Raw genomic sequence first — 13,234 nt, forward strand, 5'->3', positions numbered from 1 at the left:
TACATTTCTAATCATATGGAGTTAATTACAAGACCCCACCCCCTTTGCATCAGAATCTGCAGAGTTTCCCTTATATCTGAATCCACAGCCTTCCCCTTTACATCTAAATCTACAGCGTTTCCCTTTACATCTGAATCCACAGAATTCCCCTATAATCTGAATCCACAGCTGTCCCCTTTACATCTGAATCCACAGAGTTCCCCTTTTAAATCTGAATCCCCTTTAGATCTAAATCTACAGCATTTCCCTTTACATCTGAATCCATAAAGTTCCACTTTAATCTGAATCCACAGTGTTCCCCTTTATATCTGAATTTCCCTTTACATCTGAATCCATAAAGTTTCCCCTATAATCTGAATCTATAAAGTTCCCCTTTACATCTGAATCAGCAGAGTTCCCCTTTGGATCTGAATCTGCAGAGTTCCATTACACTGTCTGCAGAGCTCCCCCTTACAGTGTAAGTGGAAATTCTGCAGATTCTGATGCAAGAATGAACCCTGCAGACTCTGATATACGGGAGAAGTCAGGGGACACAGATGTAAGGGAGAACTAGGGGGACTCTGATTTAAGGGAGAGCGCTGCAGACTCGGGTGTAAAGGGGAACTCTGATTTAAGGGGGTGTCTGGTAACTAATGTTTAACTTTAATAAAGAATTGCGCTATCATCTAATAAAAAAAATTGGAACTACCACCATTTTATTTTCTAGGGGCTTTGCTTTCAGAAAATATATGTTTGTGGGTTTTAACTAATCCATACCTGACAGAGGAATCAAAGGGCCTGTTTATAAAAAGAAATAAATATTGTTATATGAATGTGACAAATATTCCCCGGTGATTTACACAGTGATTTCCTATGATGGTCAGCTCCATCTAGTGGTCATAATGTAGCAGAAATACTACAATATCACATTTATACCATTAGATGGCACTGATGCTCACAACCCGTTGAACACATTTTTCACAAATCGATCTCTACGTGTTTGTGAAAGTTTTCACCACAAAATGCACTCAGCCAATGAAAGGTAAGGACTCCATTTTTATTTTTTCCTGTTATCAATGACCAACATGGGACAACACTTCATCTATGTCTTTGGTTATCTGTGATCTCCTTATGAAGTGTTTCTTACACAATGAAGATCAGCCATGGAGTATATCTGAGGTGTATATCAGGGTGTGCTTCTTTCCCACATGTCCACCAACATTCATAGAAGACATTTCCCGCATTTAAGGCACTAATACACCTCCAGGGTTGTGTTGGACCCCTGATGTACAGGAAGACAGGACTTCAGTGAGGAACAATTCCCTCGCTCAGGACAGGAATACGGCTTCTCCCCCGTGTGAGACCTCTGATGTCTGGAAAGATCGGACTTAAGGGAGGAACAATTCCCTCACTCAGGACAGGAATATGGCTTCTCCACCGTGTGAGACCTCTGATGTCTGGAAAGATCGGACTTCAGTGAGAAACAATTCCCTCAGTCAGACCAGGAAAGTTCATTCTCCTCCGTGCCCAACTTCAGATGACTGTAAACAGAGGACTTCTGTGGGTTACACTTCCTCCAATCAGAAGAGGAAAGTGGATCTACCTCTGATTGCAATCTCACATGTGATTCAAAATCAGACTTACTTTGAAAACATTTACCGCATCTATGACAGGAATATGGCTTCACAACATTGTGCCATCCCAGATGTCTGGTAAGAAAGGCCTTCTGTGAAAAAAATTTCCCGCATTTAGGACAGGAATACGGATGTTCCCCCGTGTGAATCTTCTGATGTAAAATAAAATGTGATTTGTATATAAAACATTTCCCACACTCAACACAGGAAAACGGCTTCCTCCTTGTGTGCACTCTCTGATGCATGGAAAGACTGGACTTTACTGAAAAACATTTCCCACACTCAGGGCAGGAATACGGCTTCTCGCCTGTGTGAGATCTCTGATGTTGGGAAAGTTGGGACTTTACTGAAAAACATTTCCCGCACTCAGGGCAGGAATATTGTTTCTCCCCTGTGTGCAATCTCTGATGTGTGGAAAGACTGGACCTTACTGAAAAACATTTCCCACACTCAGGACAGGAATACTTCCTCTCACCGCTGTGCGATCTCTGATGTATGGAAATATATGACTTCCTTGAAAAACATTTCCCACACTCAGGACAGGAATACGGCTTCTCGCCTGTGTGAGATCTCTGATGTTGGGAAAGAGTGGACTTCTCTGTAAAACATTTCCCACACTCAGGGCAGGAATATTGTTTCTCCCCTGAGTGCAATCTCTGATGTTGGGAAAGATAGGACTTTTTTGAAAAACATTTCCCACACTCAGGACAGGAATACGGCTTCTCGCCTGTGTGAGATCTGTGATGATGGGAAAGTTGTGCCTTTACTGAAAACCCTTTCCCGCACTCAAGGCAGGAATACGGCTTCTCCCCTGTGTGCAATCTCTGATGTTGGGAAAGTCGTTCCTTTACTGAAAAACTTTTCCCGCACTCAAGGCAGGAATACGGCTTCTCCCCTGTGTGCAATCTCTGATGTGTGGAAAGATTGGACTTTATTGAAAAACATTTCCCGCACTCAAGGCAGGAATACGGCTTCTCACCTGTGTGAGATCTCTGATGTACGGAAAAATGGGTTTTATTTAAAAAACATTTCCCACACTCAGGGCAGGAATACGGCTCCTCGCCTGTGTGAGATCTCTGATGTCGGGAAAGTTCGTACTTTACTGAAAAGCATTTCCCGCACTCAAGGCATAAATACGGCTTCTCCCCTGTGTGAGATCTCTGATGTTGGGAAAGTTGTTCCTTTACTGAAAAACATTTCCCACACTCAGGGCAGGAATACGGCTTCTTCCCTGTGTGCGATCTCTGATGTATGTAAAGATTGGACTTTAGTGAAAAACATTTCCCGCACTCAGGACAAGAATACGGCTTCTCGACTGTGTGATACCATTTATGAACATACCGTTTATGAACATTAAAACTTGATTCAGTACGGAAACACTTCCCACACTCAGCACAGGAAAACCTCTTATTTGTTGGAAGGACCGCACAATCCCTCACAGTCTGAGGTTCCTCAGGATAAGAGGAATACGATGGTCTAGCACCGTCCCTCACAGTCTGAGGTTCCTCAGGATAAGAGGAATACGATGGTTCGGCACCGTCCCTCACAGTCTGAGGTTCCTCAGGATAAGAGGAATACGATGGTCCGGCACTGTCCCTCACAGTCTGAGGTTCCTCAGGATAAGAGGAATACGATGGTCCGGCACTGTCCCTCACAGTCTGAGGTTCCTCAGGATAAGAGGAATAGGATGGTCCATCTACACTGTGTGGTGCCGGATGGACATTTGAGGTAGCCGGGTTTTCTCCTGGACTATACTGTGTGATGTCCTCATCTTCTACTTTACAGTCTGGAGACAAAGTGAGACAATCCTCTGAGGTTTTCCTCATCTCCCGTCCATCTACTAAAATAGAAATACAAAGATTATTACTAGACATCAGCAGATTGGTTCCTCTAAACCAGGACTCCGCCCACATCAGACAGCTTTGTCTCTGAGGATCTTACAATTCCACCCTCAAGGTAACTAGTAAATGGGTCCTCTGATCTCCTACCAGTTCATTTCTTAATTCATGGACCTTAGTAAGGGAGTGAGGAAACAACGAGAACTGTCTTTTATAGGAGTGACAGTGATGAGGGGATTATAAGACGAGTGTCCCCTCCCCCTCTAACACTCATTGCCATCTTCCCAACACAAGAAGTCCTGCACTTCCTTATTTAGTCCATGATTTAGTCATGAATAACAGCGGGGCTGAGCCCCACCAGAGGTCAGAGAGTGAGGATGGGGGGTGAACAACCAAGATGAAGACTGGACTGATCCTGAAGACCACCATCATTGGGTTACTGACTCCTCCCTCATTATCACTTTCTGTTTAAGGTTCCAAAGTTGGCGGATGTTATCACATTATTATCACCATGTAAAACTCTGTCCTCCAATCAGATCATCAGATATAAAATGTCCAGCTGGTAGGAAATGGGTGTAACAAAAGAGAATCCATATTATGTGTATATATAGCAGTGGGTAGAGGGGAGAGAGCAGAAGTCAGGAGTATATAATGTACAACATAGAGTATATAGTGCAGGGTTCAGGAGTATGTAATGTACAACATAGAGTATATAGTGCAGGGGTCAGGACTTTTATATATTTGAATATTTTGTGTTCAGTAATCAGTGTCAGAGGTCGCACACCGCTGCCTCCCATCTCCTGAGACTGCACTCAGTGACTTGGGTGTGAGACTATACAGACATATCCCTCCACCCGGCACAGCCAGCAAATAACAGAGCAAGTAACCCCGGGAGAATTGTTCTGTCAGAGATCTTGCTAGACCCGGGCACGGGGCAGAAGACCCAAGGTACATACCCCAGGTGTCTCAGTCAAGCAACGTCATTTGGATGACTGCTGAACCCCAGAATAAATCCAGTCTAGAGACATAAATTGTGTCTGCAGCACAGAGAAGGAAGATTATCCGAGAGAAATACAGGAATACAGGACGGGGAACACAGCTCAGGAAAGTGACCAGAGTATTACTGTCTGATATCACCCAGTCCCCACCCTTCTCTGGACCAATCAGTGAGCTGTATGGGTGGAGGAATGGATTTAGTGTTAATGACCCACCTGTGCTGATCTCTGTAGGAGTGTCCTCCTCTATAAATGTCCCCGTTATTCCATCCTCCAACATAGACTGCTGATCATCCCTCACATACGTCTCTTCTTCTTCTGCTTTAACCTCAAATTCTATATCGATTGGATCTCCACTCTAAACCAATAAAATGAGAGAGAATATCATCTGGAAGATATAAGCTTTATTATTGTGACATCACTTAAGAAATCCACACATTGTCTCCATGAGTTTGTGTTTTATAACCTCCATCTCACCAACCTTGTAACATTGAGGGATGGTGTGACCTTCCTGTGTGGAATGCTGGGAATACAGAGGACGGGGACATCTCTCTGGTGGTTTTCTGTAGCTGGATGACTCCTCCATGGTGTCCTGATACAGATCTTTGCGTTCCTTTAGAAACTCTGACTCCTTCATCACCCCATCCTCATCATCCTCCTCTTTTATCTCTTCTTTAACCTCAACTTTAGAATCTCTCAGGTTTCCACTCTGAATATATAATAAAAATGACATCAATGGTAACAATGCAGATAATGTACAGATCCTAATGATACTATCAGTGATTGTTCCTCATTTACCTGATGATGGTGAGGGATGATGTGACCTTCCTGTGTGGAATCCCGGGAATACAGAGGACGGGGACATTCTCTGTTACTAGGTGACTCCATCATCCTCTTGTGGAGATCGTTATATTTTTCAGAAAACTCCTCGATCACTCCATGCTTTTCATTCTCCTCTTTAACATCAATATTATAATCCTTCAGGTTTTCACTCTAAACATATAATAAAGAATTTATTATGAGAAACAACCTTGTGTATAAATTATAACTATCAGTGATTGTTCCTCATCTACCTGATGATGGTGAGGGATGGTGTGACCTTCCTGTGTGGAATCCCGGGAATACAGAGGACGGGGACATCTCTCTGGTGGGTTCCCATTACTGGATCCATCTGTAGGAAACACACACACTGACTGAATACATTGTTTCTATGTGTTTATCAGATGATGGGGCATCTAGGTGGACCCTCCGTACTGCTCTCTCCTTTACAATAAAGACTTCTCTTACCCGGTGATGTGAGGGGCGGCTGATTCTCCATCATGACGTCCTTCCCACCACCGCTCGCCTCTCCTGTCAGCAGCTCGATTATCTCTCTGGAGACTTCTAGAATCTTCTTTGTATTTCTCTATTCTATCAGGGAGGGAGGTGGAGGCAATGTGATGGTCATATCATCTCCAGATATCACAGGAGGAGAACCCTAGAATTGAATACAATTAGTAAAATCAAATGACATTCCCAGAATCCTCCTCACCTCGCTGGTCAGGTCTCCATTCTATTAAAACCCCACTGGGATATAATTTACCCACATAGCGCCCCTCACCCTGTAGGTTCAAAGCCTGTTGCAAGCAATTCTGGTGCCGTTACACACAATGCAGGAGCAACAGTCTTGCTCTATTAGGGAGAGGAACATTGAGGGGAGGAGCTGTGAGGTCAGTGTGATATAATAGGATTCTCTGACACTGGTTGGAGGGACATTGAGAGGAGAAGCTGTGAGGTCATTGTGGTGTCAAAAGACTCTCTGACTCTGATTGGAAGAGACTGGGAGGAGGAGCTGTGTGGGGTGTTGTGTGGGGTTTCCGTACACCAAATTATTTCTCCCGGGTGTGTCCCACCTCTCCTAAACTGAAAGATGAACTTTGTCCTTGGGCTTTGCCAGGACACATCATATTCCTGTGATCTCCGAGTACTTCGGAGACATTACTGATCACATTTTAGGATGAATATCTGAGACTGGGATCATTATGGAAAAATTCGTTTTTAGGGCATTTATTACAAATGACATTTTTCCCCTCTTTCTTCCTATTTGAATCTTATAAAATAAAGACATACATATTCCAATGCCCCTTAAAGCTGAGTTCCGGCCTCGGAGATGAAATTTAGATAAAAAAAACCCCGGGACAGTCAGGGCTAGTACATTTCATAAAGGATAGCCTCCGAACTGTCCCAGGTCGCACTTACCTTTTAAAATAAATACTTACCTTGAAAATGTTTTGTCCAGCGCTGCCATCTCGGGTGTGGGCAGCTGAAGACAGCGCGTCCTCTTCTGCGTCCTCTTACGTGTCCTCCTCGGAAGTGATGAACGGGGCCGATGCAGGCGCATTCTGGGACGAAGAGGACATCCCATGCCCAGAAGCTGTTTAGCAGGAAATGACGCGCCTGCACCGGAACTGACGAGCGGGGCCAGTGAAGGCGCATTGACTCCTAGGAGGGATGACATTCAGCTCCCAGGAATCATCGCAAGCAGGAAGAGACAGCGCGGGCCATGGCCGAGGAGGGAGGAAGTGGAAGGAAGGTAAGTATACTTTCTAAAAAAAAAAAAAAAAGGTAAGTAAAGAAAAAAAAAATCGGGAAAATCCATTTGATTTTTAGGGCATTCACAGCAAGCGGATGGGCCAAAGTTGTTTTTGAGCCCGGAACTCCGCTTTAAATACCCCCCCCCCCCTCTCTCATTACCCACGACTAAGAAAAAGTGGTATAATCCGTTTAGACTGATAAGGTGAGAAGGTGATTGGTGGGAAAGGTGACACATCTCCAAAATGAAGAGAATGTTCCGGCCTCGTAAGTAGGGAAATGTTCGGACCCTGAAGGGGTTAATCTACGTTTCCGCACTATATATGTGTCCATCATCATCTGCTGGAGATAAAAGAGGTCACAGTGACTATGGAGGAAGAGGACGGACATGACGGGGGTTACTGGGTGTAAATAGAAAATAAAATCTTATTACCTCCTCTGCTTTTACTTCCAGCAACGTCTCCTCTCTACTTCCTCCCACATCACCTTTCACCTGGAACTTCCTATTTATACCTGACATCACTTCCTGTCTTCCATAGAGACTTCCTGTCTGGGTACACATGAGATCACCACCTTGTGGAGCTCGGAGGATCTGCAGCCTCGAGAAACATTTCGTAGTGTGACCACAGCTTTGTGATGTGTGTGTCTGTACTGTATATCCTTATAGATGGGGTCATCTCCACTCCCACCAAGGGGGAGAGAAATATATTACTGCTCAGTCCAGTCATTCGCAGCCAGGGTTCCTCCAAAGCTTTCTAGGGGTTCCTTGACCAATGAACAATTTCTGTCTCTCAGTAACAATTAAAAGATATCTTTATAATAATCAATAATAGATCCTTAAACCATGTATGAATTTCATATATAAAATGGTCAAATGCTAAATCAATGTGAAAATCTGTTGTGGAAATAAACATGAAAACATTCCAATAAAAGTGATATAACAAAATAGTGACACAACACGTCACCATAAACGTGACGTGACATTTAAGTGAAAAAGTACAAAGAATTAAAGTCCAAATAAATGTGTATAAAACTGAACTTCAAAATGTGCTCCAAAATGGGTACTGATTGTGAACCCACCGCCAAAAAATTATTGTTGTGAAGAGAAGAACCACCACCGACAAACAGAGAGGCTTACCAGAACAAGTGGACCCAGTTTGGGATACGCCTAATGGGTCTACTCATGCGATGGTGTCTGCACACCCAATAAGGCAAGGGGAAAACGATATGGCATGTTGTATACAGTACATATGAAAGCGCTTTCTTGATAACTGAATTGTAAGTGTTCTTAACCTTTAATAAATATCTTCATTGTATGGTTTTACACTATGTGGAGGCTTTTGGTTTCTTTTTTTTTTATGATCCATATACTGAGCGTTTGCTGGAGAAGAATCTATCTGTGTATGAGAGTATTGTTGCTCATCCTTTACTGAATGCTTCTACTGAGGGTGGACAAGGAATATTCCAGCATACAGAGAGTTGCTTGTAGAGTGGTGTGAGGAACGACCATATCGTTTTTGCCTTGCCTTAATAATCATCTTAGGGAAAGATTCATTGTAAAGCCCAGAAGGGGGGGGGGGGGGAAGTCTCCTTAGTCCTGGGTCCCTAGTCAGTGGGAAGGAGCCCAAGTCATGGTGGTGACAGTGACACCCCAGTACTGCATCCATTTTCTCTTCATTCCCTTCTGTCACTGCATCCTTCAGGACCAGCATATCAGGATCTGACTCTAGTTGGGAAACTTAATGGGAGAGGAGGCGGGGCATTTTAAAGTTCTGGAGCCTCCTCTCCCACTACGTTTCAGAAGCCTTCTGTGGTTACAAGGGACAGCTTTGCTTTCAGTGGCTTCTAGATGTAACAGATCCCTTACGGCAAAGCAAGGCAAGGACAGGTCTCCACAATTCAGGTCTCCACAGATTCAGGTCTCCACAATCTGAGAGCGAGAAGATCTCCCTGCAAGGTAGCACCACCTAAACAGAAAGAGATAAAACAGAGCCAAATACACACCTAGTAGAGAGAGCCACCCACACACGGCAGTATTAGAGCCACCTACTTAGGGAGAGGCTGGAGAGAGTAAAGCTGTAAGGAAGCTTTGGGGGGGGGGATGAGGGTTGGTGTTGCAAACTGTGCATAGCACACCCTTAAACTCTGCACTCTGTACATAGAGCACCCCTAAACTCTGCACTCTATACGTACAGCACTCCTGAACTCAGTGTCATGGACTTGCAATAGTGTTTTGCAGCTTACCTGTTCCTTCATGTCTGTATTAGAGGTCAGACTTCACTTCTGGTTCCTTTTTATCACCTCTCCTTCCTGTTCCTGCCCAACCTAGGTCATCACAGGAATTCCATATTAACCAGTGCACTGCAGGTCTGCTTTGCTGTTCAACAGTGTTTGTTTACTGTTTGCCGTGTGCTTGCTCTACCTTTCTGTGTACCGACTTTGGCTTGTCTCTGACTATTCCTGTTTGCCTGTTACCCTGACCTTTGGCCTGTCCCTTGGTTACCCGTGTCTGCCTGTTACCCCGACCTCGGCTTACCCTTCACCATTCCGTGGGACCTGAGTGGCTGCTTCCCTTCTCTCCCTACGGAGCGTGACTTGGGGGACCCCAGGGGCCGCGACCTGGACCCAGCTGCAGCCAAGTCCATCCTCACCACTAGAGGCTCTGGTGAACACCTGCTGGGTCTTAGACTACGCGCCCTGGGGAATCTTGGGCTCACGTTCCGGTCCATCCGCAGCAGTCTGCTATCGGGTTCACTACCTTGCGCTGCGCCCCTGCCTCCAACAGGGTGTAGTTGTGACCTGGCCACAGGTGACCTGACACTCATAAACATAAAGTACACCTCACAACGGGCATCAAACGCATTAACATGAAATATTGCTGACAACGTGCATCAAACGCATAAACATGAAGTACTCCTGACTAGGGATGCACCGATCCGATATTAGGATCGGATATCAGCGCCGATACTGCCACAATAGCTGGATCGGGGATGGGTAAAATTAACCGATCCACGGGCCGATTCGGTTTTGCTGAGTCCCGGATCAGCCATCCCTTACTTGGTGTAGAAGTAGTATGGGATGGGAGCCGATACTTCCTGTATAGGTTCGGCTCACAGTGATATCAGATGCACTCTCCCTGTGAATGGAGGAGCCATATAGATGAAGCAGCGGCTTTGCTCTGTACTGCAGCCGCATGCTTTATGTGTGTAGTTCCAGATCGGTACTGGTATCAGCAGATACACAATGCCAGATATCGGTATCGGGACAAAAAAAGTCGGATTGGTTCACCCCCACTCCTGACAATGGCCGTCAAATGCATAAACAAGAAATATTCCTGACAATGGACATCCAATGCATAAACATGAAATATTCAAGTCAAATGGTCAGGAATAATTCATGTTTATGCGTTTGATGCCCATGTTCAAGAATATTTCCTGTTTATGTGTTAGATGGCCAATGTCAGGAATATGTCAGGTTTATGCTTTTGATTCAGAAAATGGAAATCAAACACATAAACTTGAAATATTGCTGGCAACGTGCATCAAACGCATAAACATGAAATATTCCTGACAACGGTCATCAAATGCATAAACATGAAATATTCCTGACAACGGTCATCAAATGCATAAACAAGAAATATTCCCGACAACGGCCATCAAATGCATAAACATGAAATATTCCTGACAATGGCCGTCAAATGCATAAACATGAAATATCCCTGACAACGGCCGTCAAATGCATAAACATGAAATATCCCTGACAATGGATATTAAAAGCATAAACATTAAATGACAATGTGGACAGACACGCTGACAGAATTTTACAGCTGGACATAGCAAACTTACGTACATGTATTATACATGTTTGCCATGTTCATCTGTAAAGTTCTGTCAGCGGGTCAGTCCACATTGTCATTTTCAGGGGCGTGAGGGTGGTACGAGAAAGGAAATGTGCAGTGGACTCACTGCTCCACTTACCTGCAACCTCTAAAACCGATGTCCCCGGGCCTGCTCCTTGTGTGCTGGCTGTGTCTGGCTCCTCTGCTGCGTGCTGCTGCCTCGCCTTACCAGTGACTCTACTAATGTTGTCCACACACTCTGGGCCTTCAATAGCATAAAACATGAAACATTTGTGAAAAATTGGCCAAATAAAGACATAAACATGAAATATTCCTGACAATGGGAATCAGTCACGAATATTTCATGTTTATATATTTGAAGGCCCAGAGCATGCGGACAGCATTAGCGGAGTCACCTGTAAGGCGAGGCAGCAGTGCGCAGCAATGGAACCAGACACAGCGAGCAGGCCCGGGGACATCGGTTTTAGAGGTGGCACTCGCACTAGTGGAGCAGTTCAGCTCAGCTGTAAAATAAATTCGGTCAGCATGTCAGCCCACATTGTCATTTTCAGGGGTGAGGGTGGTATGAGATGCAAATGTGCAGTGGACTCAATGTGAGTCCATTGCACATTTGCATCTCATACCCCTGAAAATGACAATGTGGGCTGACATGCTGACAGAATTTTACAGCATTGTTCAGCTGTAAAATTCTGTCAGCTCAGCATGTCAAGCATTGTCCACATTGACAATTGTTGGGTGTGAGTGTGGTATGATGCATTACAAATGGGCAGTGAGTGGACTCACTGCTCCAGTGACTCACCTCCCAGGCAGGCTGAGGCTGCCCCCTTTCAAGCCGATGCCGGCCTGTGGCTGCTCCTCGTGTCCTGCTGGTGGCTGGCTCGGCTCCTCAGAGCCCTCCACTCCTCTGCTTGGCTTGCTGGCTCACTGGCTGGGCTGGCCTATGCTTGCTGGCAGACGCCAGTGTCTTGCCTCGTGCCGCCTCATCGTCTGGTCCGGTCCCCGACAGACACACAGTGGACTTTGGACAGAGTGACTGCTGACACGCCACTCCCGCGCACGCTTTCGGCCAGGCTGGTGCTTGGTGCGCACTGCGCAGATGCTCACCACGCACTCTCCCTATGCTGACGTCATACCGCTCTGCTGTGCACGCCCACCTCCGCCCGCTCGCCGGGGCGCCGCCCCGCACAGTCCGCTGGCCGGCCTGTGTGTTTATAGAAGCGCTGCACGCAGCGCTGGACATAATCCATTGCCAATTGACTGTGTATGTGCTCATAATTAATTCGGGGGGCACAGACTAATTTTGGGGGGCCATGGCCCCTCTGGCCCCCCCTAGTGACGCCACTGGTTGCGGGTCGTGCCTGGGGTCTGGTGCGTGTCTGTTTACCGGTTCAGTTGCGTTTCAGGTCCGAATTTGTGCCAGACCCAAACATGCAGAGGACACTATTGCAATCCGCTCTGCGTCCCCTCTGGACCTGTGTGAACCAGCTCTATTGAGAGCGTGCATCCAATTCGCAAATATGTGAACCCAGCCTTAGTCTCCTTAGGCCTGATGGTGGCATCTGTGTCTCCCTCCCGTCATGTGTATTGCTTTGGGACATGCAGTATCGCACAAAAATTGAGTACACCCCTCGCATTTTTGGAAATATTTTATTATACTGTATCTTTTCATGTGACAACACTGAAGAAATGACACTTTGCTACAATGTAAAGTAGTGAGTGTACAGCTTGTATAACAGTGTAAATTTGCTGTCCCCTCAAAATAACTCAACACACAGCCATTAATGTCTAAACCACTGGCAACAAAAGTGAGAACACCCCTAAGTGAAAATGTTCAAATTAGGCCCAATTAGCCATTTTCCCTCCCCGGTGTCATGGGACTCGTTAGTGTTACCAGGTCTCAGGTGTGAATGGGGAGCAGGTGTGTTAAATTTGGTCTTACAGCTCTCACTCTCTCATACTGGTCACTAGAAGTTCAACATGGCACCTCATAGCAAAGAATTGTTGCTCTACATAAAGATTGGCTAGGCTATAAGAAGATTGCCAAGACCCTGAAACTGAGCTGCAGCATGGTGGCCAAGAAAAAACAGCAGTTTAACAGGATAGGTTCCAACCAGAACAGGCCTCACCATGGTCCACCAAAGAAGTTGAGTGCACGTGCTCAGCGTCATATCCAGAGGTTGTCTTTGGGAAATAGATGTATGAGTGCTGCCAGCATTGCTGCAGAGGTTGAAGGGGTTTTGGGTCAGCCTGTCAGTGCTCAGACCATACCCCGCACACTGCATCAAATTGGTCTATATGGCTGTCGTCCTAGAAGGAAGCCTCTTCTAAAGATGATGCACAAGAAAGCCCGCAAACAGT

General features: G+C 45.6%; 2 protein-coding genes across 2 annotated transcripts in view; both read right to left on the minus strand.

Annotated features, from left to right (window-relative positions):
* The window catches only part of LOC309564458 (uncharacterized protein), a 1,566,033-nt gene that overhangs the window by 779,438 nt on the left and 773,361 nt on the right, over positions 1–13,234 (minus strand). The gene's annotated exons all lie outside the window — the stretch shown is intronic.
* Positions 1,472–13,234, minus strand: part of LOC309564018 (uncharacterized protein) — a gene marked incomplete at both ends in the record, with an annotated part of 37,841 nt that continues 26,078 nt past the window's right edge. The window contains 3 exons of the mRNA XM_082268642.1: positions 1,472–1,762; positions 1,847–2,928; positions 5,322–5,439. Of these exons, the coding sequence (XP_082124768.1) occupies positions 1,472–1,762; positions 1,847–2,928; positions 5,322–5,439 (1,491 nt within the window). The remainder of the gene's footprint in view (positions 1,763–1,846; positions 2,929–5,321; positions 5,440–13,234) is intronic.

Source organism: Pelophylax lessonae (assembly GCF_965119305.1).
Source record: "Pelophylax lessonae genome assembly, chromosome: 9".
Classification (NCBI taxonomy): domain Eukaryota; kingdom Metazoa; phylum Chordata; class Amphibia; order Anura; family Ranidae; genus Pelophylax; species Pelophylax lessonae.